At 40.6% G+C, this 17,709-nt stretch overlaps 1 protein-coding gene across 3 annotated transcripts in view; it reads left to right on the top strand.

Moving 5' to 3' along the window:
* The window catches only part of LOC132400663 (phosphatidate phosphatase LPIN1-like), a 76,398-nt gene that overhangs the window by 42,346 nt on the left and 16,343 nt on the right, over window positions 1-17,709 (top strand). For 2 of the 3 annotated variants that reach the window (XM_059981876.1, XM_059981877.1), the window contains exons 13-18: window positions 2,421-2,488; window positions 3,619-3,760; window positions 4,396-4,544; window positions 4,629-4,715; window positions 9,199-9,351; window positions 9,885-9,999. In XM_059981876.1, coding sequence (XP_059837859.1) covers window positions 2,421-2,488; window positions 3,619-3,760; window positions 4,396-4,544; window positions 4,629-4,715; window positions 9,199-9,351; window positions 9,885-9,999 — 714 coding nt within the window. Of the gene's footprint in view, window positions 1-2,420; window positions 2,489-3,618; window positions 3,761-4,395; window positions 4,545-4,628; window positions 4,716-9,198; window positions 9,352-9,884; window positions 10,000-14,980; window positions 15,165-17,709 lie in introns of all 3 variants that reach the window. The other variant, XR_009514328.1, reaches the window with a different exon arrangement.

Below are 17,709 nucleotides of genomic sequence, written 5' to 3'. Positions count from 1 at the left end.
GAAAACAGGCAGAGTGATGGGCAGAGAGAGAGAGAAAAAAAACAAACAACTAAATATTGTTAGGGATGGGGTAAGAAGGGGAGGAGGGGCATTAACGGAAGTTAGAGAAGTCAATGTTCATGCCATCAAGTTGGAGGCTACCCAGCTGGTACATAAGGTGTTGTTCCTCCAACCTGAGTGTGGCTTCATCTTGACAGTAGAGGAGGCCATGGATAGGCATATCAGAATGGGAATGGGACGTGGAATTAAAATGTGTGGCTGCTGGGAAATCCTGCTTTCTCTGGTGGACCGAGCATAGGTGTTCAGTGAAACGGTCTCCCAGTCTGCGTCGGGTCTCACCAATATGTAAAAGGCCACACCGGGAGCACCGGATGCAGTATACCACACCAGCCGACTCACAGGTGAAGTGTCGCCTCACCTGGAAGGACTGTCTGGGGCCCTGAATGGTGGTGAGGGAGGAAGTGTAAGGGCAGGTGTAGCTCTTGTTCTGCTTACAAGGATAAGTGCCAGGAGGGAGATCGGTGGGAAGGGATGGGGGGGGGGGGGGGGAACGAATGGACAAGGGAGTCGTGTAGGGAGCGATCCCTGCGGAAAGCAAAAAGGGGGGGAAGGAAAGATGTGCTTGGTAGTGGGATCCCACTGGAGGTGGCGGAAGTTACGAAGAATTATATGTTGGACCTCGAGGCTGGTCAGGTGGTAGGTGAGGACAAGGGGGACCCTATCCCGAGTGGGGTGAGGGCAGATGTGCGGGAAATGGGAGAGGTGCGTTTGAGAGCAGAGTTGATGGTGGAAGAAGGGAAACCCCTTTGTTTAAAAAAGGAAGACATCTCCTTCATCCTAGAACGAAAAGCCTCATCCCGAGAGTAGATGCGGCGGAGATGGAGGAATTGTGAGAAGGGGATGGCATTTTTGCAAGAGACAGGGTGGGAAGAGGAATAGTCCAGGTAGCTGTGAGAGTCTGTAGGCTTATAGTAGATATCAGTTGATAAGCCGTCTTCAGAGATGGAGACAGAAAGATCAAGAAAGGGGAGGGAGGTGTCGGAAATGGACCAGGTAAATTTGAGGGCAGGGTGAAAGTTGGAGGCAAAGTTAATGAAGTCAACGAGCTCAGCATGCTTGCAGGAGGCAGCGCTAATGCAGTCGTCGATGTAGCGAAGGAAAAGAGGGGGACGGATACCTGTATAGAGTTGGAACATGGATTGTTCCACAAAGCCAACAAAAAGGCAGACATAACTGGGACCCATGCGGGTGCCCATGGCTACACCCTTGGTTTGGAGGAAGTGGGAGGAGCCAAAGGAGAAATTATTGAGAGTAAGAACTAATTCCACTAGACGAAGGAGAGTGGTGGTAGAGGGGAATTGGTTTGGATTCCAGACCGAAACATCGACAGTGCTTCTCTTTATAGATGCTCCCTGGCCTGCTGTGTTCCACCAGCATTTTGTGTGTGTTGTTTGAATTTCCAGCATCTGCAGATTTCCTCGTGTTTGAGCTTTGGTAGTCATTTATTTTGAGATGATGGGAGTTGCAACTACTTTGTTTTAAACATTAATACTATTTTGAACTTCTGTCCCAGCTCACCTTGAAATAGGTTAGAAAATGATGAGATATTGCTGGAAGCAAACTGCAACTGGGTATTTACTAGCAAAATGATTTGATGTAAGAGAGTGCACAGACAAAGCACTATATGACTATAATTTGCATAAGCTTACTGCCTTTGTGGCGTTAAGCACACAGTTGCAAAATCTTGCAACAAACATCTGTTATAAGCTCCTGTGAGATTGAGTTTGCTATAAAGCTACAGGAGGCTATTTCTTGATGTTATAACTCATAATAGAATAATTTTCTTTATTTTCTGACTCTCAGCATATGCAAAACAGGGCAATATTAGAGTATAAATGGATAAATGAGCATATTAGTAAATTTTATATGGAATATCTAATGCCTTTTGAAATGATTTATTTGTACTTAGCACAAAACCATAAAGTTCATCTTAATACTCATAGATTTCAGCTAAGTATTCCTTGTTTTCAATTGCACTTAACCCTAATTGCGCTAGCCATGAATGTAAGCAGTTTGAATGCAGAACTAGTTATGATTCCTTGCTTAGCTTGATGATAGATGCTTGTATCTCTTCACTGTATAATAGTATACAGTTGGCATTGAATAGTATGTGCTATTTAGGAAAACAGGTTAGAATTATCTATTATTCATTTTTAAAGCCTTTTTCAGCTGAGTTTTTCATCAGGGTATCTTGGATTTTTGTTATTTAATGACATTTTGGAAATGAACAATGATACAGTGGTCCAATACTTTATAAATTTTGAGGCGTAATCTTGAGGAATTGTTATGCTAGAGATGTAATTTTTGCATGTGATTTTTCTTTTGAGAGAGGAAACATATGTCAAAGTTATCTATTACAGGAACCAGAAATTGAAAAGATCCAAAGTGAGCAGAATGTGGGAGAGCTGTCTGCATTCCCTGGAAGCAGGTATTAAGTTGCTGCAAACCTGATTGACTCTTGCTTTTAACAGCTTTTGTTAATTTTGTCCTCGTGTCACTGTTGAAGGACTGTCAATATTGTTGGCTTTAAGGGACGTGAGCAAACATATCAATGTCTTATGGAAACCTCTGAGACTAACTGTTCTCTCCAGCTTCCAAGTTATACAGATACTAATAATGTAATACCTGAAGGACTTAATGCAAATTATTGCTGTGAATATTTTAAAATGCTCTGATAGAAATCTATTAAACATTCAAACACACCAATTTATGAAACTCAACAATTTACACAGAAGATTAAATTATCACAGTTGTTTGAAATAGGAAACCTGCAAGTCTGGCACGGCAGATCTATCAGGTTCCATATTTTAATATTGTATCAATAATTCTTGTCAGGCTTCCTGGTTCTTGACCACCTGTGCCAAATCCTAACATAGGATGAGCAGAAAAGCACAGAATTGTAAGCTTCTTATGGTCTCGGTAATGCCCACCAGAAGCTGTGAAAGAACAGTCTTAAATTCACTGGCTTCTCATTCCCCTCCGTTGCCCCTTTCCTCCGCTGTGAGGAAACATCTGGCCTCTGCCTTGTGCATCACTCCTGTGTCATGGCTGAGATTAGAAGTTTCCACATGGGAAACAGCAGGCTTAAATTCCTGTCCTACCATCCAAAACATAGTATGTTTTGCACCATGGAGCTGAAACCATAACTTACAAAAATGAAATCAGTTTGCTGACGCACATTTGCCACACAGCCAAGACCATTTATACAAAGGTGGAATATACATGCTTCATTAACGTTATGTTCCAGAGCAGAATTATAAAATAGTGCACGTTGTGTTTGTCCAATGGATATAAGCAGGGAAATTCCACTTTCTCATGAAACAATGCAGTCTTTGTGACATTTGGAACTCTGTTTAATTTTATATTTAAAAAAGCACATTTTAAATGGTAACCTGTAATGTTCAATTTATTAAAAAGCATTAAAATATTAGATGTTGGTAACTGAGTTTTAAAGGGGGCTCTTTGTTGCCCTTGTTTTTTTATAGTATGGTGATGTGGTTATTAGTTATTTTGCTAATGGAATTGCTATAGCTAGTCTTGTCTTTGAACTTCTGTTAGGTTAAAGGATGAATCATCATCAAGTGATGAAGATGTCAGGATGATCAATCAAAATAGTAGTGTGGCCCAGCAAGATCTTAACCTGTCATCTTTACCCTGTGTTTCATATGTGAAGTCCCTTCGACTCAGCTCCGACCAGCTCGTAAGTACAAAATGCACGGTGGGATGATGTTGGGATATAAATGCAAGGTCTGTATAAAAGCTGCTATGTGCTAAGGGTCCCAGGAGTTCTGTACTATGTGTTTGTTCTTAAATAATATCTAGAGCAGGATATTCCAGGCAGCTCAGAACAATTCTCTGTCAATCCCCTTAGTATCTGTAAACTTGTTTCAAATTGCCCTTTGTGTTCCAAGTTCCAGGAAAACAAATTTATATTTAATCCTTGAAACCCTGGATCAACCTAGGAAAATTGTGGTGTCAAGGACAGAAAGGCTTTTCCAATGAATAGTGCCTGGAACTGATTTCAGAAGTTCAGTTTTGACCATGTGATTCTAGTATAACTTCTAAGTTCTAGTGCTCCATCCTTCGGACATTAAAAAAACAGCATCTATTAACACTTATTTTCTGTTTCTTCCAGGAGTGAGTTCTACTTTCAGTGCAGTGTACCTTTGGCTTAATGGATTCAAACTGAATTGCTTGATCTCTGTAGTTAAAGTGACATAATCAATATGTGTGTTACATTATAAAAGGTTAAATCCACAGTGAAGGAACTGGTTATTAGAGATCAAAAGGATCTAACTAACTGATACAAATCATGTTGGTTTATTTGAATTGCAGAAAAGCCTTCAACTAAAGGATGGCCCAAACGACGTTATGTTCAGTGTCACCACACAATACCAAGGCACGTGCCGTTGTGAAGGAACTATCTACCTCTGGAACTGGAATGACAAAATTATTATTTCTGATATTGATGGAACAATCACAAGGTGCATTTTAATCAGATGTATATTCGTATTTGAGTGCACGGAATACCAGTGAAATAGTGAATAAAATATCTTGTACTTATGCAGGTCTGATGCCTTGGGACATATCTTACCCACACTCGGTAAGGATTGGACGCATCATGGAATAGCAAAGCTTTACCACAAAGTTAGCCAGTAAGTTTCACAGCAGATCTTACATCATTTTGTTAATTTTATCTTGGATATTTCTTTTTTTGTGCTCTGTTACTCCGTAAAGGCCACTGAAAGTTGACAGTATCTGAATTCAACACAGATAAATCAGAAACAAAATAGAAATAAAACCGGTATATGCTGGAAATGTGCAGTGTCAGGCAACCATTGTGGATAGAAAGTACTGTTCAGTGACCTTTCAAAGCCCTAAAGTAAATTTATTATCAAAGTACAAATATGCTACAACTCCGGAGGTTAATTTTCTTGTGGGCATACTCAATAAATCCAAGAACCATCAATGAAAGACTGCACCCAACAGGGCCAACAAGCAGCCAATGTGCAAAAGACAGCAAACTGTGCGAATACACTTATTGCAACATATCCTACCATGCAGAATAATAGTGTTTTGATATATTGTCACTTATGAAGGCAAATGTAACAGCAGGTTTGCACAGTGAGGACAGCTGGCCATAACATTATTGAGTTCCTCCTAGTATGAGGCTTTTAAAAGACCATGGGATATTCTATTTGCAGCTGAACTTGTAAGTCAGTCTGATGATGGTGCTCTGATAATGTGCTTCAGTCATGGAGTGGGGCTAATACCAATGAGTTCCAGACTTGTGCAAGAGCAACCACTACATGATGTTTTTTGTTTGTTAATTCAGTTCTTAATTTGTGAAGTAGTTACTGAACTTAGACAATTTTTTATTACCATTACTCAGTGCTGGAGGTTGTTTTTTTCTATTGTAAAGTGCGGTTGTACTGAATTGATTATTAGATTTGGAGGCTGTATGGAAAATTCACATTTTTTGACTCCAGTGGCTGCCTAGGAACCACTCTGACTGGTGCTATGATATACTTCTGTTGATGGAGATAACTGATCACATTTGTCTGGGCCATTAGTGAGTCTCCGGAATTTGTCTCCATGCCATTCTGGAAGTGAAAAATCTAATTACAGCTACTGAGAAGATAGAAGTCCTCTGATTATATTGTGTAGCAAAATTATAAACATGAGCATGCCAATTTCATTATCTTCCTCCTCATGACTATCAATATTATTGCATAGAATTAGAAGTTGGAGTAAGTTGTTCAGCTGAGCTGTTACTAGAATATCAACTACTTGTGCTAACTTCACACACGAGAAAGTCTGCAAAAGCTGGAAATCCAAAGCAACACACAAAGTGCTGGAGGAACACAGCAGGCAGGCAACGTCTATGGAAAAGAGTGACCAGTTGACATTTCGGGCTGATACCCTTCGTCAGGAGTTCATCATGTCCTGAAGAAGGGTCTCAGCCGGAAACATTGACTGTTTACTCTTTACCACTGATGCTTCCTTGGTCCTTTTAATATCTAAACATCTATTGCTCAGTTTTGAATGTACACTGCACCAGAGCCTCTGCAGTTTCCTAAATAGGAAATTGCAAAAAAAAATCATTTGAACATGACATAAAGGGTGGGTGAGTAAGTTTGCTGATGACACAAAAGTTGGTGGTGGTGTGGATAGTTTGGCGAGTTGTCAGAGGTTACAGCGGGACATCGATAGGACGCAGAACTGGGCTGAGATGAGGCAGATGGAATTCAGCCCAGATAAGTGTGAAGTGTTTCATTTCAGTAGGTCAACCTTGAAGACAGTATATAATAATGGTAAGACTCTTGGCAGTGTGGAGGATCAGCAAGATCTTGGGGTCTATGTCCATAGGACACTCAAAGCTGCTGCGCAGATTCACAGTTTAATAAGAAGGCATATGGTATGATGACCTTCATCAACCATGGGATTGAGTTCAAGAGTGGTGAGGTAATGTTACAGCTGTGTAAACCTTAGTCAGATCCCACTTGGAATCATGTGTTCAGTTCTGGTCACCTCACTACGGGAAGGACGTGGATACTATAGAGAGAGTGCAGAGGAGATTTACAAGATTGTTGCTTAGATCGGAGAGCGTTCCTTGTGAGAATAAGTTGAGTAAACTTGGCCTTTTCTCTTTGGAGTGGTGGAGAATGAGAAGTGACCTGATAGAGGTATATAAGATGATGAGAGGCATTGATCATGTGGTTAGCCAGAGGCTTTTTTCCCTGGGCTGAAATGGCTAAAATGAGGGGATATAGTTTTAAGGCATTTGGAAGTAGGTACAGGGGGGATGTCAGAGGTATTACACAGAGTGTAATACACAGAGTGGTGGGTGTGTGGCATGCACTGCCAGCAGCAGTGCTAGAGGTGGATATAATAGGGTCTTTTAAGAGACTCTTGGATAAGTACATGGAATTTAGAAAAATAGAGGGCTATGCAATAGGGCAATTCTAGGCAGTCTCTAGTGTAGGTTACATGGTTGGCACAACATTGTGGGCTGAAGGGCCTGTAATGTTTTGTAGATTTCTCTGTTCTATGATCTTGTCCGGAATGCTCAGTGCCTTGAGCTTGTGGGCTCTGGTTGCAGACATTCTTCCATCTATACTATCATGTGCATTAGGAATTTGTAAAACCCAGTGAGATTATTTCTTGTTCTTCTAAAATCCAGACAGTACTGGCTCAGTTTGGTTAAGCTCCTTGTTTCATAAACTTGCTGTGCCAGGAATGTTTGCTCTTGCAGGGAGAGAAGATCCCCACATACCTTGCAGATGTATTATCACCACAGACCAATATATTTATTGTCCTGGTCTCCAGAGATGCAGGTCATTTTGCATGAGCATCACTTCCTAAATGTAAGCTGGTTTTTATACCATTTCCTGCGCAGTTTTTATTCTGAGAAGCGTGCAGTGGAAAGACACACAACTCTATTCACTCTTTATTTGCCTTTGAAACAGCAATATCTTTTTCCAAAAGAAAAGAGATCTCATTAAAAAACCTGAAGAAAGCTTCTGTCTCCGGTGATTTTTGAGAAGTTGTTAGCTCACTGCACAGCTGTGTCCACACACACAGTGAAAGCAATAGAGAAAAAAGATAGTTTGCCTTCAAAATCATCGCCCTGGACTGGACACACATCTAAACCACGTAGGCAATAATGTCAGCTTCCATCCTGATAAATGTCGATCGCCAAGACCCATAGGTCAGGTCAGATTGTGATTCATCGCTATGACTTCAGGGTGATCAAGTGGACCCACAGTTAGCATAGCTGCAGCGCAAGCTTGCCCCAAAGCTGAAGTGACAGGAATGAGAGTGCTGTATGGTAAGCAAACACGTATAGGTAGAGAGAGGGCACGTATAGAGGCTACATTAAGTGGGCTCAAGTAAGAGTGTGAAGCTGGAGCTGCCTCAAAAGAGGCAAACGTATGTGAAGCAACAGCTGACTCGGACAGTTGAGTCTATTATGGAACCAGTCATGCTTTACTGTTGCAACAGCCAATGCATCTTACAAAAGACTATGTCCAGATGCATTTTAGCTATAAAAAAGGAATTCTACAAGCAGAAGTTGTCCTCACCACTCCAGTTAACATGCCTTTTCATGTAATCCGAGCATTAGCAGTCAAGGTCTACAGCAGCAAAGACCTTTAACACCCCCTTTAGCAGTTCCTTCTAAGCAAAGACCTCAGTCGAGGTTATAGAAGAATCTCCAGTAGGCTTGATAATTTTCTGAAGCTCTCACACAAAGAACCACAGAAGCTACAGCAGCTTGCAAATCTGTTGTTGAACTACAAACCTCAAAAAGTGAAGATTACCTACTGAAGCCTGAGTTTCTTGGACACAGTAGAGGAGTAGACTCTTGAGGAAACTGCTGAAAAATATCCGGAAACAGTGGATAACTGAACCTTGAAAATAATTATTTTCTCTGAAGGTAGGAATTCTCTAGTCAAAACATCAGAATGGGAAATTGGAATGTTTTTGAATGTCATATAGGAAGAACTATTTGGAAGTCATAAACGAGTATTGGTTCATTCTGTTTATGGTGATCTTGGTCTTCAGATGTCCTCCCATAATCTGTATTTATATTTTTATAAATCAAGTGAACTGTTCATGCAGATAAATCCAGATTTCCCTACTGTAGCCTTTTAGAGGAGGAGGAATTATAGCAACAGAGGCTTAGTTAAAATAATGCATCTGGACGTTAGGAAAATATTACACACTGACCTGCAAGTGTTCATTTTAATGAGCATGTACCTTGTGGAATTATTAAAACCTTAAAATAGAGTGCTTTGAGAGAAAAAGGGAAAAATTGAGTTTGATTTTTACTTATCCAGCCTACTTGTCACTTTCCACCCCCAACCCCTGGTCCAGAGGTGGACAACTAACCTCATACCCTTAGGTTGGTTGGAAGGTCTTGGCGGTGATAAGGACCAGGATGATGTTCTTTCTGAGCATATGGCACTTGCAGTGTGAAATACAGAACTGAGAGTTGTCAACGCCAAAATTAAACATAAAGATATATACACTAGCCAAGGATCATGATCGCCATTGTCTATTCAGTCGCAGGATGTTCATAGTCTGGAGAATAAAGAAAATACAGTGGCTGAATATTTTGTTTTGATTTCTCTGCAGAAATGGGTACAAGTTCCTCTATTGTTCAGCACGTGCTATTGGGATGGCTGATATGACACGAGGATATTTACATTGGGTTAACGAAAAAGGAACGGTATTGCCAAAAGGCCCTTTATTGCTATGTCCCAGCAGTGTGTTCTCAGCATTGCACAGGTGATCCAACTTCTGTTGCTTTTAATTTTCTGTTATATTAAATTCCATTCTTAATGAAAATAGATCTTTTTGGCATCTCCTGCAATTATGTAAAGTCAAGACAATGTAGAGTTCCTTTCTTGATTAGTTTCAAAAGAGCCTCTGTATATTGAAATCACTGCCATTGTGCTTACAGTTAACATTATTTAAGAAATTCTTTTAGATTTCAGCATTTTCTAGAAACTCTTCTGAACAAAATTATATTAGTAAACTGAAAATAATACATACATTAATTACAGCTAGTTTGTAGAATTCAAATATTAAAATAAAGTATGGATGTAACTTCTTAATAAAGATGTTGTGTATAAAACCAAACTTTCATCAATCAAAATTAGTTCCTTTTTTTTTACACACTTTGGAACCCATCCTCTTCTGTACAAGAATCCACCTCACAACCACTCAGGAAGCTCCAAACAAAAAAAAGTTATCAAAATTAGTTCCTTTGAATGTCATCCCAAGTTGTAATCATATGTATTTGCTTTTTAATATTTTAGGGAAGTAATTGAAAAGAAGCCTGAAAAGTTCAAGATTCATTGCCTAACGGACATCAGAAACCTTTTTTATCCAAATAAAGAACCCTTTTACGCTGCTTTTGGAAACCGATCAAATGTAAGTCAAACTCTACCCACTAAGAACCATGGTTATGTCAAAATGCAGAATTGTAATCAATCAGGACTGCCATGTACATTTAAGATGCAGTGCTTTAAAAGCAAGCCTATTAATTTTATAGAAAATGTTCAGTGGGGTGCTTTTTATGCAAGTTCGAGCTCTCTTTTTGCATTGAATTTCCCTTCTACCTTCATGACTGCTCCATGGCCTTTCACTTCAAGAGAATGATTTGTTAAGCGTGAAGCTCCTTAAAAGGGAAAGATCTGAAGTCTAAATGTAAAACACAATCTCATGAAATAGGGTAGATTGTAAATAGATTTGATGAGTAAGTTATGGTAATGAGCTCTTTCAGCAAATCGTTATACTATTCATGATAACCAATCCTGTCTGGAGGTGTAAATTGGAGTTGGAGAAGACAGCACAACGGTTAGTGTAACGCTATTACAGCGCCAAAAGCATGGTCCAATTCTGCCACAGTCTCTAAGGAGTTTTGCACGTTCTCCCCACGATTGTGGTTTTCCTCCGGGTGTTCCTGTTTCCTCCCACATCCTGATTTGGTGGGTTAATTGATCATGTGGGTGTATTTGGGTGGCGGGTGTGCGTTCCTTGGACTGGAAGGGCTTGTTCGCGTGCTTGTTCATAAATGAATGAATGGATAGATATGAAACACAGAAAGAAACACTGAAAAAGAATTTGAAAATGAAGGGAGCAATTCCAGGTTTGACCAACAGCTGTAAATAGGTCTTGGGTCAATGTCATATCATGATATCTTGGAAACACTTTTAAGCAAGTTCCATATTTAGGTTGGATAGACAGGAGCACGTCTTTTGTAGGATTGAAAGGCAGGTGTGATTATTGAATTGATTTTATTTCTTACATCCTTCACATTTGTAATAAGTAGTATGTACAATAGGACAGTCAGTATAGCATAGAAATACAATTGTATCAGCATGAATTAATCAGTCTGATGGCTTGGTGGAAGAAGGTGTCCTGGAGCCTGTTGGTCCTGGCTTTTATGCTGCAATACTTTTCCCTGGATGGCAGCAGCTGGTTTGTGGTTGCGATGACTTGGGTCCCCAATGACTCTTCGGGTCCTTTTTATGCACCTGTCTGTGTAAATGTCCTGAAAGTTCACATCTACGGATGCGCTGGGCTGTCCGCACCATTCTCTGCAGAGTCCTGCAATTGATGGAAGTACAGTTCCCATACCAGGCAGTGATGCAGCCAGTCAGGATGCTCTCAATTGTGCCCACTTAGAAAGTCCTTAGGATTTGGGGACTCATGCCAAACTTTTTCAACCATCTGAGATGAGGCGCTGATGTGCTTTTTTCACTGCACAGCTGGTATGTACAGACCTTTAAATGATATGGGTGATGACATATGTCAGGCTTTGGTAATTGAGACAGTACAGAAACAAAATTCTCCAACAGAAATATAAACTGATTCTGAAGCATGGAAAGGGTAGTTAAGAAAATTTGCCAAGTGGCAAGTGAGGATGGTTGGGAAAATATAGCGCACAGTATATACTAGACGTGCAGCCCTTTCCTGCTCTGAACAAATCATGAGGAGCAGTTGATTTACAATAAATAAATAGAACGTGGGAAAGTTTATTTTATTGGCTTTCTCTGTTTGTCCAGTATACTTACATAAACTCCATGCAGGGTTTAAAATCTAAGATTTATATTCTGGAATTGCTAACTAATTTGGTTTGGCTGCTCAAGAAGTAACTCAAAACTTGTTTTATCTAATTTTAATTGGCAGATAAAATGAATTAATGGGAACTAATAGATCTGCAGTTGCTATGTAGTACAATGAAAACAGATATCTTGATGGGCTGAATGGCTATTTTTCACCCATACACTTTATGTAATTAATAGAGCAGAAGACTGCTTGTTCATTGCCATTAAAGTTAAGTGACTGATGGTATGGCTGTCCTCCCTGTCAGCTCCTTTCAGTATTTGTCTGGCATGCAGTATATCTGGGACATACTGATGAATCACCGGTGACATGAAACTGCAGTGTAAACCAGAAGGCCATGGTTCTGTACCGTCAGTTTAAGATGCTCCTTTGATTCTATACATTCTACTAGCCATGTTTTAAGAAGCCATATGAGTGTAAAAAAATAACAGGAGTGAGTTAAACTCTCCCATGTGCCTTTTCCCCTGTGCAACTGCAATGAAATCCTCCACATTCCTTTCTCCCTGCAATGAAGGGCAATGCCTCATTTTTTTAATAAATGTTTCCTGTGCTTTATATACAAAGTTATTCTGATAGCTGTAGGCCAGGGGTCAGCAACCTTTACCACTGAAAGAGCCACTTGGACCCGTTTCCCACAGAAAAGAAAACACTGGGAGCCGCAAAACCCGTTTGACATTTAAAATGAAATAACACTGCATACAACGTTTTTTTTGCCTTTATGCTATGTATAAACAAACTATAATGTGTTGCATTTATGAAATTGATGAACTCCTGCAGAGAAAACGAAATTACATTTCTGCATGCAACAAAAACATTTTGAACTCCGAAAAAAAGACGTTGGGTTGAAAGTTACTTTTAAGTAAAATATTCAATGTCTATTTGAGTCCTTCTTGTATTTATGAAAAACGCCGAACTTAAATTTTCCGCCAGCAGCAAACCAAAAATAACGTCAGCCAGCTGTCATCCTGAAAAATGAAAGGACTATTTCACTGAACAATGAAAAAATATGAATATAAGTAAAATAATAGGCAATTAAAATATTTATCATACTTGGTTAATGGGATTTCTGCTCCTGGACCTCAGCGCACAGCGTCTGCACATCAGGGCTGTATGATGTCACCTTCATCTTTACACAGGATCGCAAGCTGTCATCTGTGAGGTTTTCAATATCACTCCATTTGTGTTTCTGAGCAAGAACGGCCTTCTGACGGGCAACATCTTCAAGGTCTGCTGTCAAGCGTCTAAACTTGGACACCCATATGTCTTTGTCGGCTATGTCGGCCAGTTCCATCTCAAGATCAGGTTGACTCACACCTGCCAATGCAGTCGTATTCAGTAGGGAAGGATCGATGCTTAAGGGAGTGACCGGGAAGGATAATGTGTTTTTTTCCTCTCTGAACTCACAGAAGCGTTTCCCAAACGATGTTTGCATTGCGATGATTGCAGAATGTAAATACTCCGAAATTATCATGTCGTGACCTTGTTTGAACTCTCTCAAATTGGGGAAGTGAGACAAAGTGCCTTTCTGTAAATCTCTGGCAAGCACTGTCAACTTGCGCTCGAATGCCAAAACATCCTCCAACATGTGCAGGGCTGTACGTCCTTTCCCCTGAAGAGCTGTGTTCAGCGTGTTCAGGTGCGCTGTCATGTCTACCATGAAGTGTAGCTTTTCCAGCCACTCTGGCTGTTCCAGCTCAGGAAAGGTGAGCCCTTTGCTGCCCAGGAAAGTTTTCACTTCTTCCAGACACGCGACAAAGCGTTTCAGCACCTTCCGTCTGGACAGCCAGCGATAAAAACACGTTGTAGCGGTGTCAGTAAACTGCAGTCAAAGATAGCTTTATTCGAACTAAACAGCCTTGCTTTTCAGCTTCCCTCAACCCAGCCCCCATGGACGCAGATGCTGCAAAAGACGCATACTCACAAACCCCCGTAGGCTATCTCCCTTAGCCGGAATGCTGGCTAATTGTGAGCCGTTTTATGATGTGGCAGGAAATGTGTCGCTACACTTAGGTTGTACAAGATCACCATAATTACATTTCAAAAGCTAACAAACTAACATAAAATACATTTTAATTAAATACTGACCAATTATTTCCCAAAGCCACAGGGAGCCGCAGCACAGAGGTGAAAGAGCCACAAATGGCTCGGGAGCCGCAGGTTGCCGACCCCCGCTGTAGGCGAACAGAACTGTGTAGATTGACACACAGAGGGAGACTAATTTGGAGTATTGTGAGCACCTCTGGATCCCATATCCAAAGGATATGCTGGGTTGGAGAGGGTCTAGACAAGTTTATGAGAATAATCCTAGGATTGAAAGGATTAACATAGGAAGAGCGTTTGATGGCTTTGGACCTTACATGCTGGAGATTGGCTGAATGGGGGGGTGGTGGGGGGGAGTGGTTGGAATCTCATTGAAACCTACCACGTATTGAAAGGCCTAGATAGCATGTTCTTGGAATGGATGTTTCCAGTAGTGGGCAAGTCTAGGAGCAGAGAACGCAGCCTCTGAAGGATGTATCTTTAGAACAGAGATGAGGATTTTTTTTAGCTCAAGGTTCATGAATCTGTTGTATTCATTGCCGCAGAAAGCTGTGGAGGCCAAGTCATTGGTATATTTAAAGCTGAAGTTGTTTTGCTCATAATCAGCCAAGATCAAATGGCAGAGCTGACTCAATAGGCTGACTGGCCTAACTCTTCTCTTGTATCTTATGGGCTTATGGTCAATCATGAGCTTGTTGACTGAATAAAATCAAATGCACTTATTCTACTTCCTAGCTTTTGTTCCATTACTTTTGAGTTGGTGTTCATCCAGGCTTCTTATAGATATAGTGAGGGTTTTTGTCTCTTATCTGTTTTGCTTCTTGGGCAGTACTTCTGGGTTAAGGATAACTTGCTTCCAATCCAAGTCTTTGGATTCTGAAGTGGCTGCAAAGGCCAAAATAAAACCTGCATGTAGGGAAAGGAGGTGCTTGACAATGGGAGAAGTTGTATGGTTTGGAAGGTGGTAAACTCTACCTGCTTTAGATTACTGGGCTTCTGACAAAGGGACACAAGTTCTCAGTGCCATCTCAAATTTTGCTGCTCTAGTTTGAATGGTTATGGGCCAGGGATTCCCACTTTTTAGAAGGCTTTGAACAGTTAAGTTTGAGAATGATTCATCATAGATCTGCCTTGGAGTTTGTGAGGTCAGAGTAGGTAGTATTTAATAAATATTTCTTTTTGGATGTGGTGAATGTTTCTGTCTCCACCAGCTTTCAATGTTCTTGTGTTATTTTTTCCTTAGTTCCCTGCTACTTCCCATTTGTCCTATGGATTAATTCCACACCAGTGGGGAAACTTGGAAGTGGGATTAAGCATGTCATCAAGGAGAACTAGTTAGGGCAATGATGTCTAGTCATTAACTTGTCCACAAGGGAGCAATGAAATATTTTGGAAATGGTTTGAAAAAACAGTATTTTAATACTAAAGTGAGTAACACTCATTTTCTCAAATTATGCTTTGTATCCTTGCCCACTTCTTTAAACTGCCTCTACGCTTTTGTAGACTCTGTAAATTCCTGGCTGCTTTTATTCTCACTTAGCACTGAGTCACAAATAAATTTGAATAAGTTGTATTTTATTCCTTCATGTAAATAGTTGTCAGAGGTTAATTGTTGTTCTGCAATTGAGCAGACTGTGATAGAGTGGAGAGGCAACCTTAGCACCACCTTCTGCAATATTGTCCCTGATTTTCAGTCTCTGACACTCAGCTTCAGATTCCCTGAATTTGCATGTCCTGGGCTCAAACATATGCACTGGTTGGACTTCACTTTGGCTGATGCTAACTGCCCTAGCTATGGCCAGCATAGTTTGACCAATGATCTGAGTTATAGCCTTATAAGAAACTTACTTTTAGCTTTTGTTTTAGATCAACAACTTGCCATTGTGATTAGTTTTGAGTATTTCAGCTGAAGGTTTTTGAGCCCTGTGTTTAAGAAATAATATTAAATCATTAGAAAGGGATGACATGGGATCAGAAGTTGTCGAGTCACTATGGGTTGAGTTAAGAAATGGCAAAGATAAAAGGATGTATGACAGTTGTATACAGGCCTCCAACAGCAGCTGGGATGTGGATTACAAATTATAGCGGGGATAGAAAAGGGTGTGAGAATGCAATGTCATGATAATCATTGGGGATTTCGACATGAAAGTGGATTGGGAAAACCAGGCTAGAACTGGACCTTGAGGGAGAATGTGTAGAATGTCTAAGGGATGGCCTTTTAGAATAGCTTGTTGTTGAGCCCACTAGGGATCAGCTGTTGGGTGGGGTGTTATGCAATGATCCAGAGGTGATAAGAGAGCTTATGGTTAAGGAACCCTTAGGGAACAGTGATCACAATATGATGGAGTTCACTTTGAAATTTGAGGAGAAGCTAAATTCCAGTGTATCGGTATATCAGTGGAATAAAGGAATTTACATGAGAGGGGAACTGGCTGCCAAAGTTGACTGGAAAGGGACACTTAGCAGGAAGGACAGCAGAGCAGCAGTGACTGAAGTTTCTGTGAAATATGAGAGAAGTGTACGACTGATATATTCCAAATTCTAAAAGTGGGGGCATACAAAGAAGCCAGAGCTAGTGGGAAGATAGAGGATTGGGAAGCTTTTAAAAACTTGCAGAAGGAAACTAAGAAGGTCATTAGGAAAGAAAAGATGAATTATGAAAGGAAGCTGGTGACTAATATCAAAGAAGATACGAAAAGCTTTTTTAAGTATATAAAAAGGAAAAGAGAGTTGAGGGGAGATGTAGGACCAATAAAAAATGATGCTGGAGATATTGTAATGAGAGATGCAGAGAGAGCAGAGGAATTGAATGCATATTTTGCAGCAGTCCTCACAGTGGGAGACGTTTGCAGTATACCAGACATTCAGGAGTGTCAGGGAAGTGAAGTATGTGTAGTGAAAATTACATCTGAGAAGGTGCTCAGGAAGCTTAATGGTCTGAGGGTGGATAAATCTTTTAGACTTGATGGAATGCACCCTCAGGTTCTGAAGGAAGTAGCTGGAGAGATATTAACAAGGATCTTTCAAGAATCAATAGATTCTGGCATTGTACTGGATGACTGGAAAATTGCAAATGTTACACCACTATTCAAGAAGGGTGGGAGGCAGCAAAAAGGAAACTATAGACCTTTTAGCCTGACATCAGTGGTTGGGAAGTTGTTGGAATCGATTGTTAGGGATGAGATTATGGAATACCTGGAGGAACATGACAAGATAGGCGAAAGCCAGTATGGTTTCCTGAAAGGAAAAATCTTGCCTGATTAGCCTACTTCAGTTATTTTGAGGAAATTACAAGCAGGGTAGACAAAGGGGATGCAGTAGATATGGTGTACTTGGATTTTTGGAAGGCCTTTGACAAGGTGCCGCCCATGAGGCTGCTTAGCAAGATGAGAGCCCATGGAATTACAGGGAAGTTACTAGCGTGGGTGAAGCATTGGCTGATCAGCAGAAAACAGAGAGTGGGAATAAAGGGATCCTATTCTGGCTGGCTGCCAGTTACCAGTGGAGTTCCACGGGGGTCGGTGTTGGGACCGCTGCTTTTAATGATGTATGTCAATAATTTGGACTATGGGATTAATGGATTTTTGGCTAAATTTGCTGATGATACAAAGATAGGTGGAGGACTGGGTAGTGTTGAGGAGACAGAGAGCCTGCAGAGAGACTTAGGTTGTTTAGGGGAATGGGCAAAGAAGTGGCAAATGAAATACAGTGTTGGAAATTCTGTGGCCATGCACTTTGGTGGAAGAAATAAACTGGCAGACTATTATTTAGGTGGGGAGATAAATCAAAATGCAGAGATGCAAAGGGACTTGGGAGTCCTTGTGCAGGATACCCTAAAGTTTATCCTCCAGGTTGAGTCAGTGGTGAAGAAGGCAAATGCAATGTTGGTATTCATTTCTAGAGATAGAATATAAGAGCAGGGCTGTGATGTTATGACTCTATAAGGCACTCGTGAGACCACACTTGGAGTAT

The sequence above is a fragment of the Hypanus sabinus genome, chromosome 10 (genome assembly GCF_030144855.1).
Source record: "Hypanus sabinus isolate sHypSab1 chromosome 10, sHypSab1.hap1, whole genome shotgun sequence".
Taxonomy (NCBI): Eukaryota; Metazoa; Chordata; class Chondrichthyes; order Myliobatiformes; family Dasyatidae; genus Hypanus; species Hypanus sabinus.
Note: the sequence above shows the minus strand (reverse complement) of the source record. Positions and strands in the feature narration are given on the sequence as shown.